The 11694-nt window shown below is 36.5% G+C and overlaps 1 protein-coding gene across 1 annotated transcript; it reads left to right on the top strand.

Annotated features, from left to right (window-relative positions):
- Positions 1-1323: 1323 nt before the first annotated feature.
- On the top strand, positions 1324-11694 carry LOC149132021 (cytochrome c oxidase subunit 7C, mitochondrial-like). The gene is made up of 3 exons (XM_089365906.1): positions 1324-1505; positions 5112-5249; positions 11635-11694. Exons 1-2 carry the CDS (start codon positions 1410-1412, stop codon positions 5226-5228), a joined length of 213 nt encoding a protein of 70 aa, XP_089222032.1. The 5' UTR covers positions 1324-1409; the 3' UTR covers positions 5229-5249; positions 11635-11694.

Raw genomic sequence — 11694 nt, 5'->3', positions numbered from 1 at the left:
TTCTCATAATTTTTTAAAAGCAGGACAGAGTAGCTGTAATACTTTTGGGTCTGCCTTACCGAATTGTTCTATTTTATAAGAAAATTTAGCAGAATTCTGGTTGAAGCATCCCATATAACCCCCTCATAACTTTTTTTATTTTGGGGGATTTTCAGAAAAATTTTTTGCAAATTTGTGTCCTACACACTGGAATTCATACGATTATGAATGGAAAAAATTTATTTTAAAAAAATTTAACCCCCATCCCCTCCCCATAAATCCTAAAAATTCCACTCTTTTTCGAATTTTTTTTAAAAAATCAGTGTTTAAAATAATGGCAGTCTGAATTTTTTTGCTTAAATCCGAGCAGTGGACCACCTTTGGGTGCATCATCATTCTATTAAATGTGTTTATAAGAAGAAATATATTGAAAAACATAGATATATGTCAAAGTGGCAAAGAAACGAGGACTGTAAAAACACCAGCTAAATCGCCCTTAAATCACACAGAAAGATTTTTCTTTCTTTTTTTTTTTTTTCATAATCGCAGGAATTCTCATGTGTAGAGCACAAATTCATAAAACGTTTTCTGAAAGTTCCCAAAAAAAAAAAAAAAAGTTATGAGGGGTTATATGGGGTGCTTATACCAGAATTCCGACGAAACTTTTATATTTCATGAGGGGAAGAAAATATGCACCCATACACTTGTTAGTGTATTAAAATAGTATCATCTGAGGGTGATTAGATTGCTGTTTCCAGCAAGTTGAACAATAAGCTCCTTTTATAACTTTATACGTATTAGTTGTTTAGCCGTAGGGCTGCCCTTGTCGAACAAACTTATGATCAGAGACATCCCAGTAGTGACAATCCCTTCTTTTTCTATGTGCAGAGAACCCAAGATCACATTATCCACTGTGTCCTTCTCTAAGACGACAGAGGTATATATTAGAGGGAAATTTGCCAGTGATTATTAGCAAGTCAGATTACCACATAGAGGTAATCTCTCACCGGCTCATTTCAGAGTAGTACGGATAATACTAGTAAGACATTTAAGTTATTTCCCTTGTATATTTTTATTTACTTTTTTTACCACCCTAAACTTGAAGATTACCCTTTCCAAATACATGTTGGTGGTTTTAACGATAAAGAATAAAATGTAATAGAAGTGATTGCGTTTAGTAATTCCAATATAATACTTCCAGATACAAACCAGCTTATTTTCTTAACATTAAAAGTGATAAATCTACCGGAATATTTTAGTAAGAGGTAAAGGAACAAACATTCTAAGGATAGATTTTTACGAATAAAATGCTGTGAAACGGGATAAGACTTTCAGTCAGCTGACCAGTTTAAGTGTCTTTGATTGGCTGAATCTTTAAACGGGATCGACTTCCTGTGCAGTTGCCAAAGCTTCGTTTTTCTGTTGTCAACATGCTTTCCAGAACTGCCCTCACCACTTTGGTCCGTCGTTTTTCGACAAGTCCTGTTGTACGCAGTGACTTCCAGCAAAAGGGTATCCCTGGTGCTGTAAGTATTATTTAATCAAATGCTTCCGTAGACTGCTGAATCTGTTTTATATCGTCTCCATTCTAGTTAGCCTTCCTTCCTTGTTTGACCCTAGCTTTATCTCCATTACCTCAAACATTTTCGATTATAGCGAAATTTTTCTATGTTATTGGCTTTAAAAGGAAATAATGTTTATCGTATTCCTTTAATTATATGGAATAGTATATAATTACAAGATAGTTATTTCCTATAGTATCGTTTCTGTTATATGTTACACTGTTTTGTTATGACCTTGGACGGATTCACCTTTGCTTTCTATGAAAATATCAATCGCTCGACCCGTTAGAAATATCAGTCACGTTTTTTTCTGAAATTATAACTTACCCTTTTAAAAGAAAGGAATAGCCCGTTGAACATTGCAGTATTAAACATTTAAGAAAGTAAAACAAAAGGATGAGTTAGTCGTGGCTGGAATACCTTTTCCTTTCTTTACCGTGTCATAGAGATATGAAAACTCGTTGTCTTTGACTTTGTTTATTAAGGTAACTAAATTTCAACACAGATTGTAAATGTGTTGAAATATTTTATTAACGTAGTCAAATTTGCATCTAATTTCCTGTGTACTTTACTGTATGATACATTCAATTTATTCGTAAAAATCTTATTTTTGTTACTTCTTTCGTTTTGGGGTTTTGTTTTGTTTTTTCTTCAGCTTTTCTATATTTTATCTCGATATAAATTTTAAAATTCAAAATTCACTTTTGATATCGTTATTACAAGCTACGAAGTTGGCTCGCCGCCTCTCATTAATTTTCTGTCATAGCTCTGATCAATCTGGGACTGACCTGGGGTTATTAAAGAACAACATTGAAACTTTTCTTGGAACCCAAATTTACAAAAATACCTTATTTAAAACTCTTTATTACCAGATAATTATTCACAGTCAATAACTGCAATAACACTTCTAGTTGATTCTTTCTTCTGTCCTTCAGGAGGGCATGACCAACATAAGAAATTTAAATAGTTTCCAGAATCTGTATTAATACTGAACGATATGTCGATGTTTACTTTTGTTCCTAAACAGTTCATTTTGCAGGAAAATCCCAACATTTTGGCATGGCAAATGCTTTCACTTTCACGGGATTTTGGAAACGCCAAGAAGCAACATTTCTAATACTATTTTATTATCATTCTGGTTTTAAATTCCGCCTATGTTAACTTTGTTTTACCATTCAACTTGGCAGGGTTGATAACATAGTATTAGATGTTATGTCGATTATTAGTTAACTCTAGATTTATGACCTTGTAGCTACCTCTATTATAGATAATTATTATAAGGGCGGTGACTTGGCAAAATCGTAAGAGCGTCGGTAAAAATGTTTTTTTTCAGTATTTATTCTGCCACTTTATGTGCCGAGTTCAAATCCGGCTGAGGTTAACTTGGCTTTCAACCCTGTTGGCCTTGTGCCTAAATCAGAAACCATTATTTAGGGAGGAGAACGACGAGAAGCAATTATTTTGGGGGCAAAATTATTAGTGCATTTGAATTCTTGCCAATGAAGAGCCCTAATTTTTAACCCTCTGAAACACTCACTTTCATGTAATGAGAAAATGCCTGCAATTTTGGTTTTCATTAACGAAAGCAATATTGCAGTGTTTCACTTTCTGCAATTGTGAAATATTGTTTCAATTAAGAATTAAAATGTGGTTACTAATGTAAACAGTCTATTTATATAACTATATATTCCTGATCAGTTGAATTGTAAAAACTGAGAGTATGTGATGAAATATATTGCTAGAAATCCCAGAAGAAGGAAAGGTTTTTCTAAATTTTGAATTGCTGTTGCTTTGGATACCAAACTACCAGTACTACACATTTGTGGTTTGTCCTATTTGTAGTGCTCAGGTGCTAGTTTGTCTCACAGGGGTTACACAAGTAAATGGTCAAATATGAACTGGAAATTAGTTTGGAAAATAAAGAGGTTGAATTACTTGATTTTTACCTCCGCCAAGAAAAGAGGTTATGTTTTCATCAGCATTGGTTTGTCCGTCTGTGTGCAAAATAACTCAAAAAGTTGTGAACAGTATTTGATGAAACTTGCAGGAAAAGTTGATAATAACATAAGGAACAGATGATGAAATTTTGGTAGTGATCTGAGAATTTTTATGGATTCGTTTGTTATATTTACTTTACATGATGTATTACAATGTTACATTCTTTATCTCCCTTGAAAACACATTCATCGTTTCCACGTAACCTATGGTGGCATTGCTGTTTCCAAAGTTTATTTTCGTTTCCTATTAGTAATTTTACTCAAGTATCTATCTTAAAATGAGCTTGGCGGAGGTCTGCACTCTCTGAGTGCTTTTCTAGTTATTTTGTTGTTAAGGGTCATTTGGTTATTTCTAACTGGTTGGGCAATCATAATACCTTGTAAGTATAGTAGTACATGAAGAAAAGTGAAAAGAAAGAAATATATGCAGAAGTATAAAAAAAAAAAAGTAAAGGGTGGTATTGTAAAACCTAAGGCCTTTATCCATTAGATAATGAAAGCCCCTTTTACTTTGTGTAATGTGAGTTTTAAGTTTCACTGTCTCAATATTTTTGATTCAAATGAATGACCAGGTGTTATTTTACATGTGAAACATTTTCATTATTAAAAAAAAATTAAAGCAACAGCATTTCAAATTTAACTGAAGTTTTCTTTGAGGATTTCTTACAATCTGTCATATTTTCTCGGTGTTTTCAATTCAAATGATAACCAGGTAAATAAATATTATTTGCATTTGCTGTTAATTTATTTTTTTTAATTGAAGCCATTTAAAATTTTCAGAATGTGAAACAATGTTTTTATTAACTACACATTGATTTCCTAGTGTATTAAGTTCCTTGTGAACAGTCATGTTAAATGAATAAGATATTGGCTTTTCAACTGCAAAGCTGCAATCTTGTTACTGGATAAGATCTTGCTTTTGTTGTTGTTGTTGTTTTTTTCTTTTGATAGTGGTGGATATTCCCTCCCTCCTCCCTCTTTTTGTTGAAAAATAAATAACAGTAAAGGAAAGAAAACAATTGTGCTAGATTTAATTAGTTACTCTCTGACAGGTTTATGGTCAAGCCTGTGGCAGTGGAGATCTCAAACATTCTCAGCTCCCAGAATGCTATTGAGATAGCAGAGATAGCTGTCTGCAAGTGCAAGTCCCATGAATCGGAGTGGCTGTTCCAGCACAACTCCCTCACCATCCTCCCAGGCAACACCTTTTCCATTTTGTCTGCTGGGACCATGAAACAGTCTGAGTGACAGGAAATCAAGATAATCTAAGAATTTTGAAAAGACATCCATTAGTGGCAGGATATGAACTCAAAATAGATAAAATCACTGTTAAGCATTCCATTACATTTAACATCTCAGAATCTCAATTCTCCTGGGCATAATTTTTTTTTTTTTTTCATAACTGAGCTGTATCACTGGTGATTATTTTATCATTAAGGGTATTAAGACAGTTAAATCCATACTTATTAGCATTTATACATTGAATAACACTAGAAATAGCAAACATTGTTGTAGTTTGATATAACCTATCTTGTTCTGAATTAATATAAAGATTTCTGATATTTTGTTTTAGAACTTGCCTTTTGACATCAGCAACCGCTACAAACTGACTGCTGTCTTTATCCTTTTCTTTGGATCTGGACTGACAGCACCTCTTCTGTTAGTAAGACATCAAATGTTAAAGAAATAGCTGTAATTAGATATCTATTTGGTAAGTCTAACGTTTTTCTTCGAATTGAAATTCTTTATTCTCTTTATTATTGTTGTTTTGATGGTTGTGAACTGTCTGAATCATTAGAGCATTGAAAAAAATGTTCTGTAGTATTTGTTCTGACTCCAGCTCTCTAATTTTCTGTCCTTGGCAATACTTTGGAGATTACTATATGTCCCTGTGGTAAATAAAAGAAATAATTCATCATTTAACATCTGCTTTCCATGCTGGCATGGTTTAGACAGTTTGACTGGAACTGGTCACCCGGAGAGCTGTACCAGGTTCCAGTCTGATTTTGGCTTGGTTTCTGCAGCTGGATGCCCTTCATAACAGCAACCACTTCGAGAGTGTAGTGGGTGCTTCTTTTGTATCACTGGCACCAGTACTTTTACATGTCACCAGCACAGATGCTGTTACATGTATTATTGTTCCACTGAGGTCGACTTTGCCTTTCATCCTTTCAGAGTTGATAAATTAAGTACCAGTGTAACATTGGGGTCGGTGTAATCAACTAGTCTCCTCCCCAAAATTCCTCATTAATATTACTATTCCACCGAGGTCGACTTTGCAGTTCATTCTTTCGGGGTCAATAAATTAAGTATCAATGAAATGCTGGAGTCAATGTAATCGATTAATCCCCTCCCCAAAAATTTCAAGGCCTTGTACCTGTAGTAGAAAGAATTATTTATCCATCTTTACATCCCGAGTTCAAATTCCACTGAGGTCAACTTTGCCTTTCATCCTTTTGCGGTTGATAAAAAAAAAAGAAAGTACCAGTTTTATGCTGGGGTCAGTGTAGACTGAACCCCCAATATTTCAGGCCTTGTGCTAATAGAAAGGATTAATCATTATTCAGGGTGTGCACAAATGTTTTACATTCAGAATCAGTGTCCTTGATCCTGGGTCACAACTAGTTTCCTTAGATATTGAGGACCTCTCTTACAATCCTTGCTGTTCCCAATAGAGATTTCTCATTTAATCCAAGTCTCAAAAAAGGGAACTGTAAATATGTTGTTGATGCTACCTAGACACCTATAACAACTGGGATTACTTTTGTAGAAACCTTCCACAGTCGTATTTTCTTATTTTCTTCTATTCTTTGATTGCTACATTCATGACTGCAAATATAGCCACTACTATTATTATTATAATAGAGGGTATGGATTGGTAGAACGAGTGCTTTTTTTTGCATGTGTGTACTATCTAAGAGGGGGAAAAAACTCAGTGGATCTTGCATATGTGACATGAGATTGTCTATGCAGTTAGTAAGCAAAACTTATCCATGGGTGTGCTCAAGAGCTAAAACCAATAACCAGGGGAGGTAACTCCAGTAAAGTCAATTAATTGAAATTTGTAGAAAATATAGAAACTGCTATACAAGAATGGATCTGGATTTCAAAAGCTAATTAGCAACAAATGTTTCAATCTTATTAAACTTCTTCAGTTGAAGATATTTAACTCAGTATGACTGAGATCAACTATGACTTTCATCCTTTCAGACTTGAGCACTGAGTATGATGTAATTGACTAGCTCCCTCTCTCCCTAAAATTTCCTAAAGTAATGTGCCTATAGCAGAAAGCATTCTACATATATATAGAAATAGAATCTAGAGATGCTGATTTTAGCTGAAGAAAATTACCTTGATAATGTTTTGCACACTAGATGCTAATATTATTAGCATCTCACATAGATAATGTAGTGAGTTGAAAAACTTCATCTGATATTATCCATGCACTTGGGCAAAAATTTACTCTGGTGCTTAAAAAACCAGATTCACTTTCATTTTATCAGGTTGGGGCATAATTATTGTAGCTTTCTTCAATAAATTTTATTCAGCAAAAACAATAACACCATTTAACAAACATCTTTAAATGATTATTCCAGCCGGCTGCCAAGCAAATTGAAAACAGTAATTGAAGTAGATGGTGAATATGCTCTGGAGTAATCATTTAAAGATTGTTTTTGTTGAATAAAATTTATTGAAAAAAGCCACAATAATTATGCACCAACCTATTACATTTTTTTTGTATTTCCCTAACATTAAGTACATATTTAGATACTGGGATGATGTATTGATGCTAATAATAGGGGAGTGGAAACTATGCTTGTCCTTACTAAGGAGTTGGCTTGTAAAAGAGAGATTTTGTGGTGAGAGAAGATACAGGCTGGGAACAAGAGGAAGCATTCAGTAGGCAGGCTAACAAATGTCCATGTAAGTGATATGCTGGTGGTGTTTGCATTCCTTAGGGTTAGGGTTAGGGTTAGGATTGACAGCAGGAAGCGCATCTGATCATAAAAATTTTTTTTCTTAAAATCAATATCTTTCCCTACTGTGCTCATTATGGAAAGAAATAGAGGTTAAGCAAACGAATACGGTGGAGCCTCTTAAATTATTTATATATATATATATATATATATATATATATATATATATGTATAAAGATCTTGTGTAATTGCTTGCTTCAATTAACTATTTTCAATTCTATTGTATATATGAGTTCCTAATTTGTACTTTGTATTTTTTAGCTTGTTTTCATGTATTACATTTTTCCCTTGCTCCCCAATTTGTGTGTATCCCCACACATTTTGTATTTTGTTTGAACCTTTTTGACCAGTAAGAAAATAATTATTTATACTTCCTCTTATTTGAGAACTTGTATTTTTGTACTTTCTCTGATTGAAAACTCATCAACACCGTAGGATATTTCACAGCAGTCTAAAATTAATTATCATGCGTAGGTTTTTTTTTTTTTTTTAATGTTCTGACTGTCAATATATGACTAACTAATCTAATTTTTCAAAAAAATTACATTACTTCTGCTTTTCAATTAATAAATGCCAAAGCCTACCCTGGCGAAGAATGTACCCCACAACATAGATTAGTAGTTAGCGACTTTGGGATAAAGGCAAAATGGGTGCCCAGAATTAGACAGGCTTGGAGAAGAAGGGTGTGGAAGCTTAAAGACCCTGCAAGCAGACAGAGACTTAGAGACAAGTTACTTGAAGCATTTAACGAAATAGAAGGGGATATAGCATCATACAACGTGGAAGACAATTGGAGATTTCTGCGGGACAACCTGTTGAAAGCCACCGACCAGATTTGTGGGTGGTGTAAGGTCCCCTCCCGACCCAGAGTAACGTGGTGGTGGAACAAGGAGGTAGACAGGGCTATTAGACAAAAGAAACAGGCTTGGAAGGACTGGAAGAATGGTGGTAGCAGGGAATTGTACCAATGTGCCAGAAGGGAGGCTAGGCGACAGGTTTATTTAGCCAGAGGGGAAGCAGATAAGGAAAGATTTGCCAATGTTCTGCGCCGTGAGGACCAAAGACTCGAGGTATTTCGTGTTGCAAGACAGTGTAGGAGAGAGAATAGTGATGTTGTAGGAGAGAAATGTGTTCGCATGGATGATGGTACGCTTGCATTAAATGAGGATGCAAAGAAAGAGGTCTGGAGATGCCACTACGATAGATTGCTTAATAAAGAGAATGAATGGGAGAAAGAGAGCCTGCCGTATGTCGACCCAATAGAGGGACCAGCTATCCGAGTTGATAGTACCAGGGTAGATAAAGCAATTAAGAGTATGAAGACCGGGAAAGCCCCCGGCCCATCAGGAATCACTGCAGAGATGCTCAAAATATCTGGCAGTGTTGGCTACAGCCTAGTCACCCGTATTACGAACCAGGTGATACACGAAGGAGTCATACCCAATGACTGGTGTAGCAGCATCATAGTCAACTGCTACAAAGGTAAAGGTGACGCTTTAGATACAAATAATTACAGAGGCATCAAGCTGTTAGATCAGGTTATGAAAGTTACAGAGAGGGTCATAGCCCAACTAATTAGGGAGCGAATCAATTTAGATGAGATGCAGTTTGGGTTCGTGCCAGGTAAAAGCACTACTGATGCCTTATTTCTAGTGAGACAGTTGCAGGAGAAATACCTAGCTAAGGATAAACCTCTGTACCTGGCTTTCGTTGACATGGAGAAAGCCTTTGACAGGGTCCCCCGATCCCTTCTCTGGTGGTCAATGAGGAAACTTGGGATAGAAGAATGGTTAGTGAGAGCTGTGCGAGCCATGTACAGAGATGCTGCCAGTAAGGTGAGGGTTGGAAATGAGTACAGCAATGAATTCCGGGTAGAGGTAGGGGTCCACCAAGGTTCCGTCCTCAGCCCCCTCTTATTTACCATAGTCCTCCAGGCAATCACAGAGGAGTTCAAGACAGGTTGCCCCTGGGAGCTCCTCTATGCTGATGACCTTGCCCTAATTGCGGAGTCACTATCAGAACTAGAGAAGTTTCAGGTGTGGAAGCAAGGTCTAGAATTGAAGGGCCTTAGAGTCAACCTAGCTAAAACCAAAATCCTAATAAGTAGGAAGGTAGATAAAACACAAACTCCTTCAGGTAGATGGCCCTGCTCAGTATGTAGAAAAGGAGTAGGTAGTAACTCTATAAGATGTACCCTGTGCAAGCTATGGACACAAGAGGTGCAGCAACATCAAAGGCAGGTTAACTAGCAAGTTAGTTTTTGTTTGTGGCAGATGTTCAGGTGCAATAAAGACTGCAAACAAACAGGAAACAACTTCTATCTCATTCCAGGGTGAAAAACTAGAGGTAGTCGATAGCTTCCGCTATCTGGGCGACCAAGTTAGTAGTGGGGGTGGGTGCGCTGAAAGTGTAGCTGCTAGAATAAGAATAGCCTGGGCAAAGTTTAGAGAGCTCTTACCCCTGCTGGCGACAAAGGGACTCTCACTCAGAGTAAAAGGCAGACTGTATGACGCATGCGTACGAACAACCATGCTACATGGCAGTGAAACATGGGCTGTAACTGCTGAGGACATACGTAAGCTCGCAAGGAATGAAGCCAGTATGCTCCGTTGGATGTGTAATGTCAATGTGAATACCCGTCAGAGTGTAAGTATCTTGAGAGAAAAGCTGAACATTAGAAGCATCAGTTGTGGCGTGCAAGAGAGACGATTGCGCTGGTATGGACATGTGGTGAGAATGGAGGAGGATAGCTGCGTGAAAAAGTGCCACACCCTAACAGTTGAGGGAACCCGTGGAAGAGGTAGGCCCAGGAAGACCTGGGCTGAGGTGGTGAGGCAAGACCTTCGTACATTGGGCCTCACCGAGGCGATGACTACTGACCGAGACCTTTGGAAATGTGCTGTGCGTGAGAAGACCCGGCAAGCCAAGTAAGATCGTTGCCAGTGCCCCTGGACTGGTTCTTGTGCGGGTGGCACATGAGATGCACCATTTTGAGCGTGGCCGTTGCCAGTACCGCCTGACTGGCTCCTGTAGGATTTTCGAGCGAGATCGTTGCCAGTGCCCCTGGACTGGCTTGTGCGGGTCTCACATAAAAGACACCATTTCGAGCGTGGCCGTTTTCGTGCGGGTGACACGTAAAAGCACCCACTACACTCTCTGAGTGGTTGGCGTTAGGAAGTGCATCCAGCTGTAGAAACTCTGCCAAATCAGACTGGAGCCTGGTGTTGCCATCCGGTTTCACCAGTCCTCAGTCAAATCGTCCAACCCATGCTAGCATGGAAAGCGGACGTTAAATGATGATGATGATGATTGAATATAATCAAGAATTTGCAGACATTTAGTAAACCTAGCTTTCACATCATTTAACATGTTTTGAATATAATTTTAGAAAGAAAAGGTTTCTCATAATATTATGAAATATAAGCACTTTAAATTGATTTTTTTTTATCCAGGTTAGGGGCAGTATGAAAAGGGCTGAATTGAATGTTCTCTAAACACAAGCATGTTTACACACACTAAAAGAATGATCTATTTGATTAAAACTTTTGGAAATGAAGATGTATTATTTTTGTATGTGTTCACATGCATACTTTAACACAAATTACATCCAAGCAGCATCTCCATACCTCTCCTTCTCTCATGTTTGCAATGAGAACAGTGATCCAGTTTGTATTTTCAATTAGATACAGGTTAATTCACGTGATGATAGCTTGTATCACTGCAATAGTAGCTTGTAATTAAAATTAAACTCATCTGCTAATGTGAAAGATTTGGTCGGTTGTTATCAGGCTGTAAATAACAATCAGTACTTTATGTATTTATTCTATCATCAACTTTAACTTATATTATTCACTCGCACAGGTTTAAAAGGAAAGCAGGAGACTTATCTTCTTTCAAAAAAATTTTTTTTTCTTTTTCTTTTTGATAGTGGGGTCAACATCTAGGTAGAATATTAGTTTCATATGATTTAAATTGCTTTATGCAACTTTTAGAGCAGCATGTTTAATTTCATTTTTAATAAAAATTGATTTGCAGTATATTTTCTAAAATAATTGGTTATGAAATGCTGTAATATCTTACTACTATTGATCATAATGCTTTATTTTTTTTTTCTTTCAGATCTTTGATGACTGAATACTAGAAGATGTTAAATTGAATAAAACAGTTTTTTTCCTCTCA

This window comes from Octopus bimaculoides, chromosome 18 (assembly GCF_046866305.1).
Source record: "Octopus bimaculoides isolate indiv1 chromosome 18, ASM4686630v1, whole genome shotgun sequence".
In the NCBI taxonomy this organism is placed as follows: Eukaryota; Metazoa; Mollusca; class Cephalopoda; order Octopoda; family Octopodidae; genus Octopus; species Octopus bimaculoides.
The sequence above is the reverse complement of the archived record's forward strand: the minus strand, read 5'-3'. Positions and strand labels throughout refer to the sequence as shown.

Excerpts from the sequence above, each read along its gene's own strand:
- LOC149132021 (XM_089365906.1), top strand. The coding sequence starts at position 1,410 with ATGCTTTCCAGAACTGCCCTCACCACTTTGGTCCGTCGTTTTTCGACA. Across the intron at positions 1,506-5,111 it reads AAAAGGGTATCCCTGGTGCT|AACTTGCCTTTTGACATCAG; the intron begins GTAAGTATTATT and ends ATTTTGTTTTAG.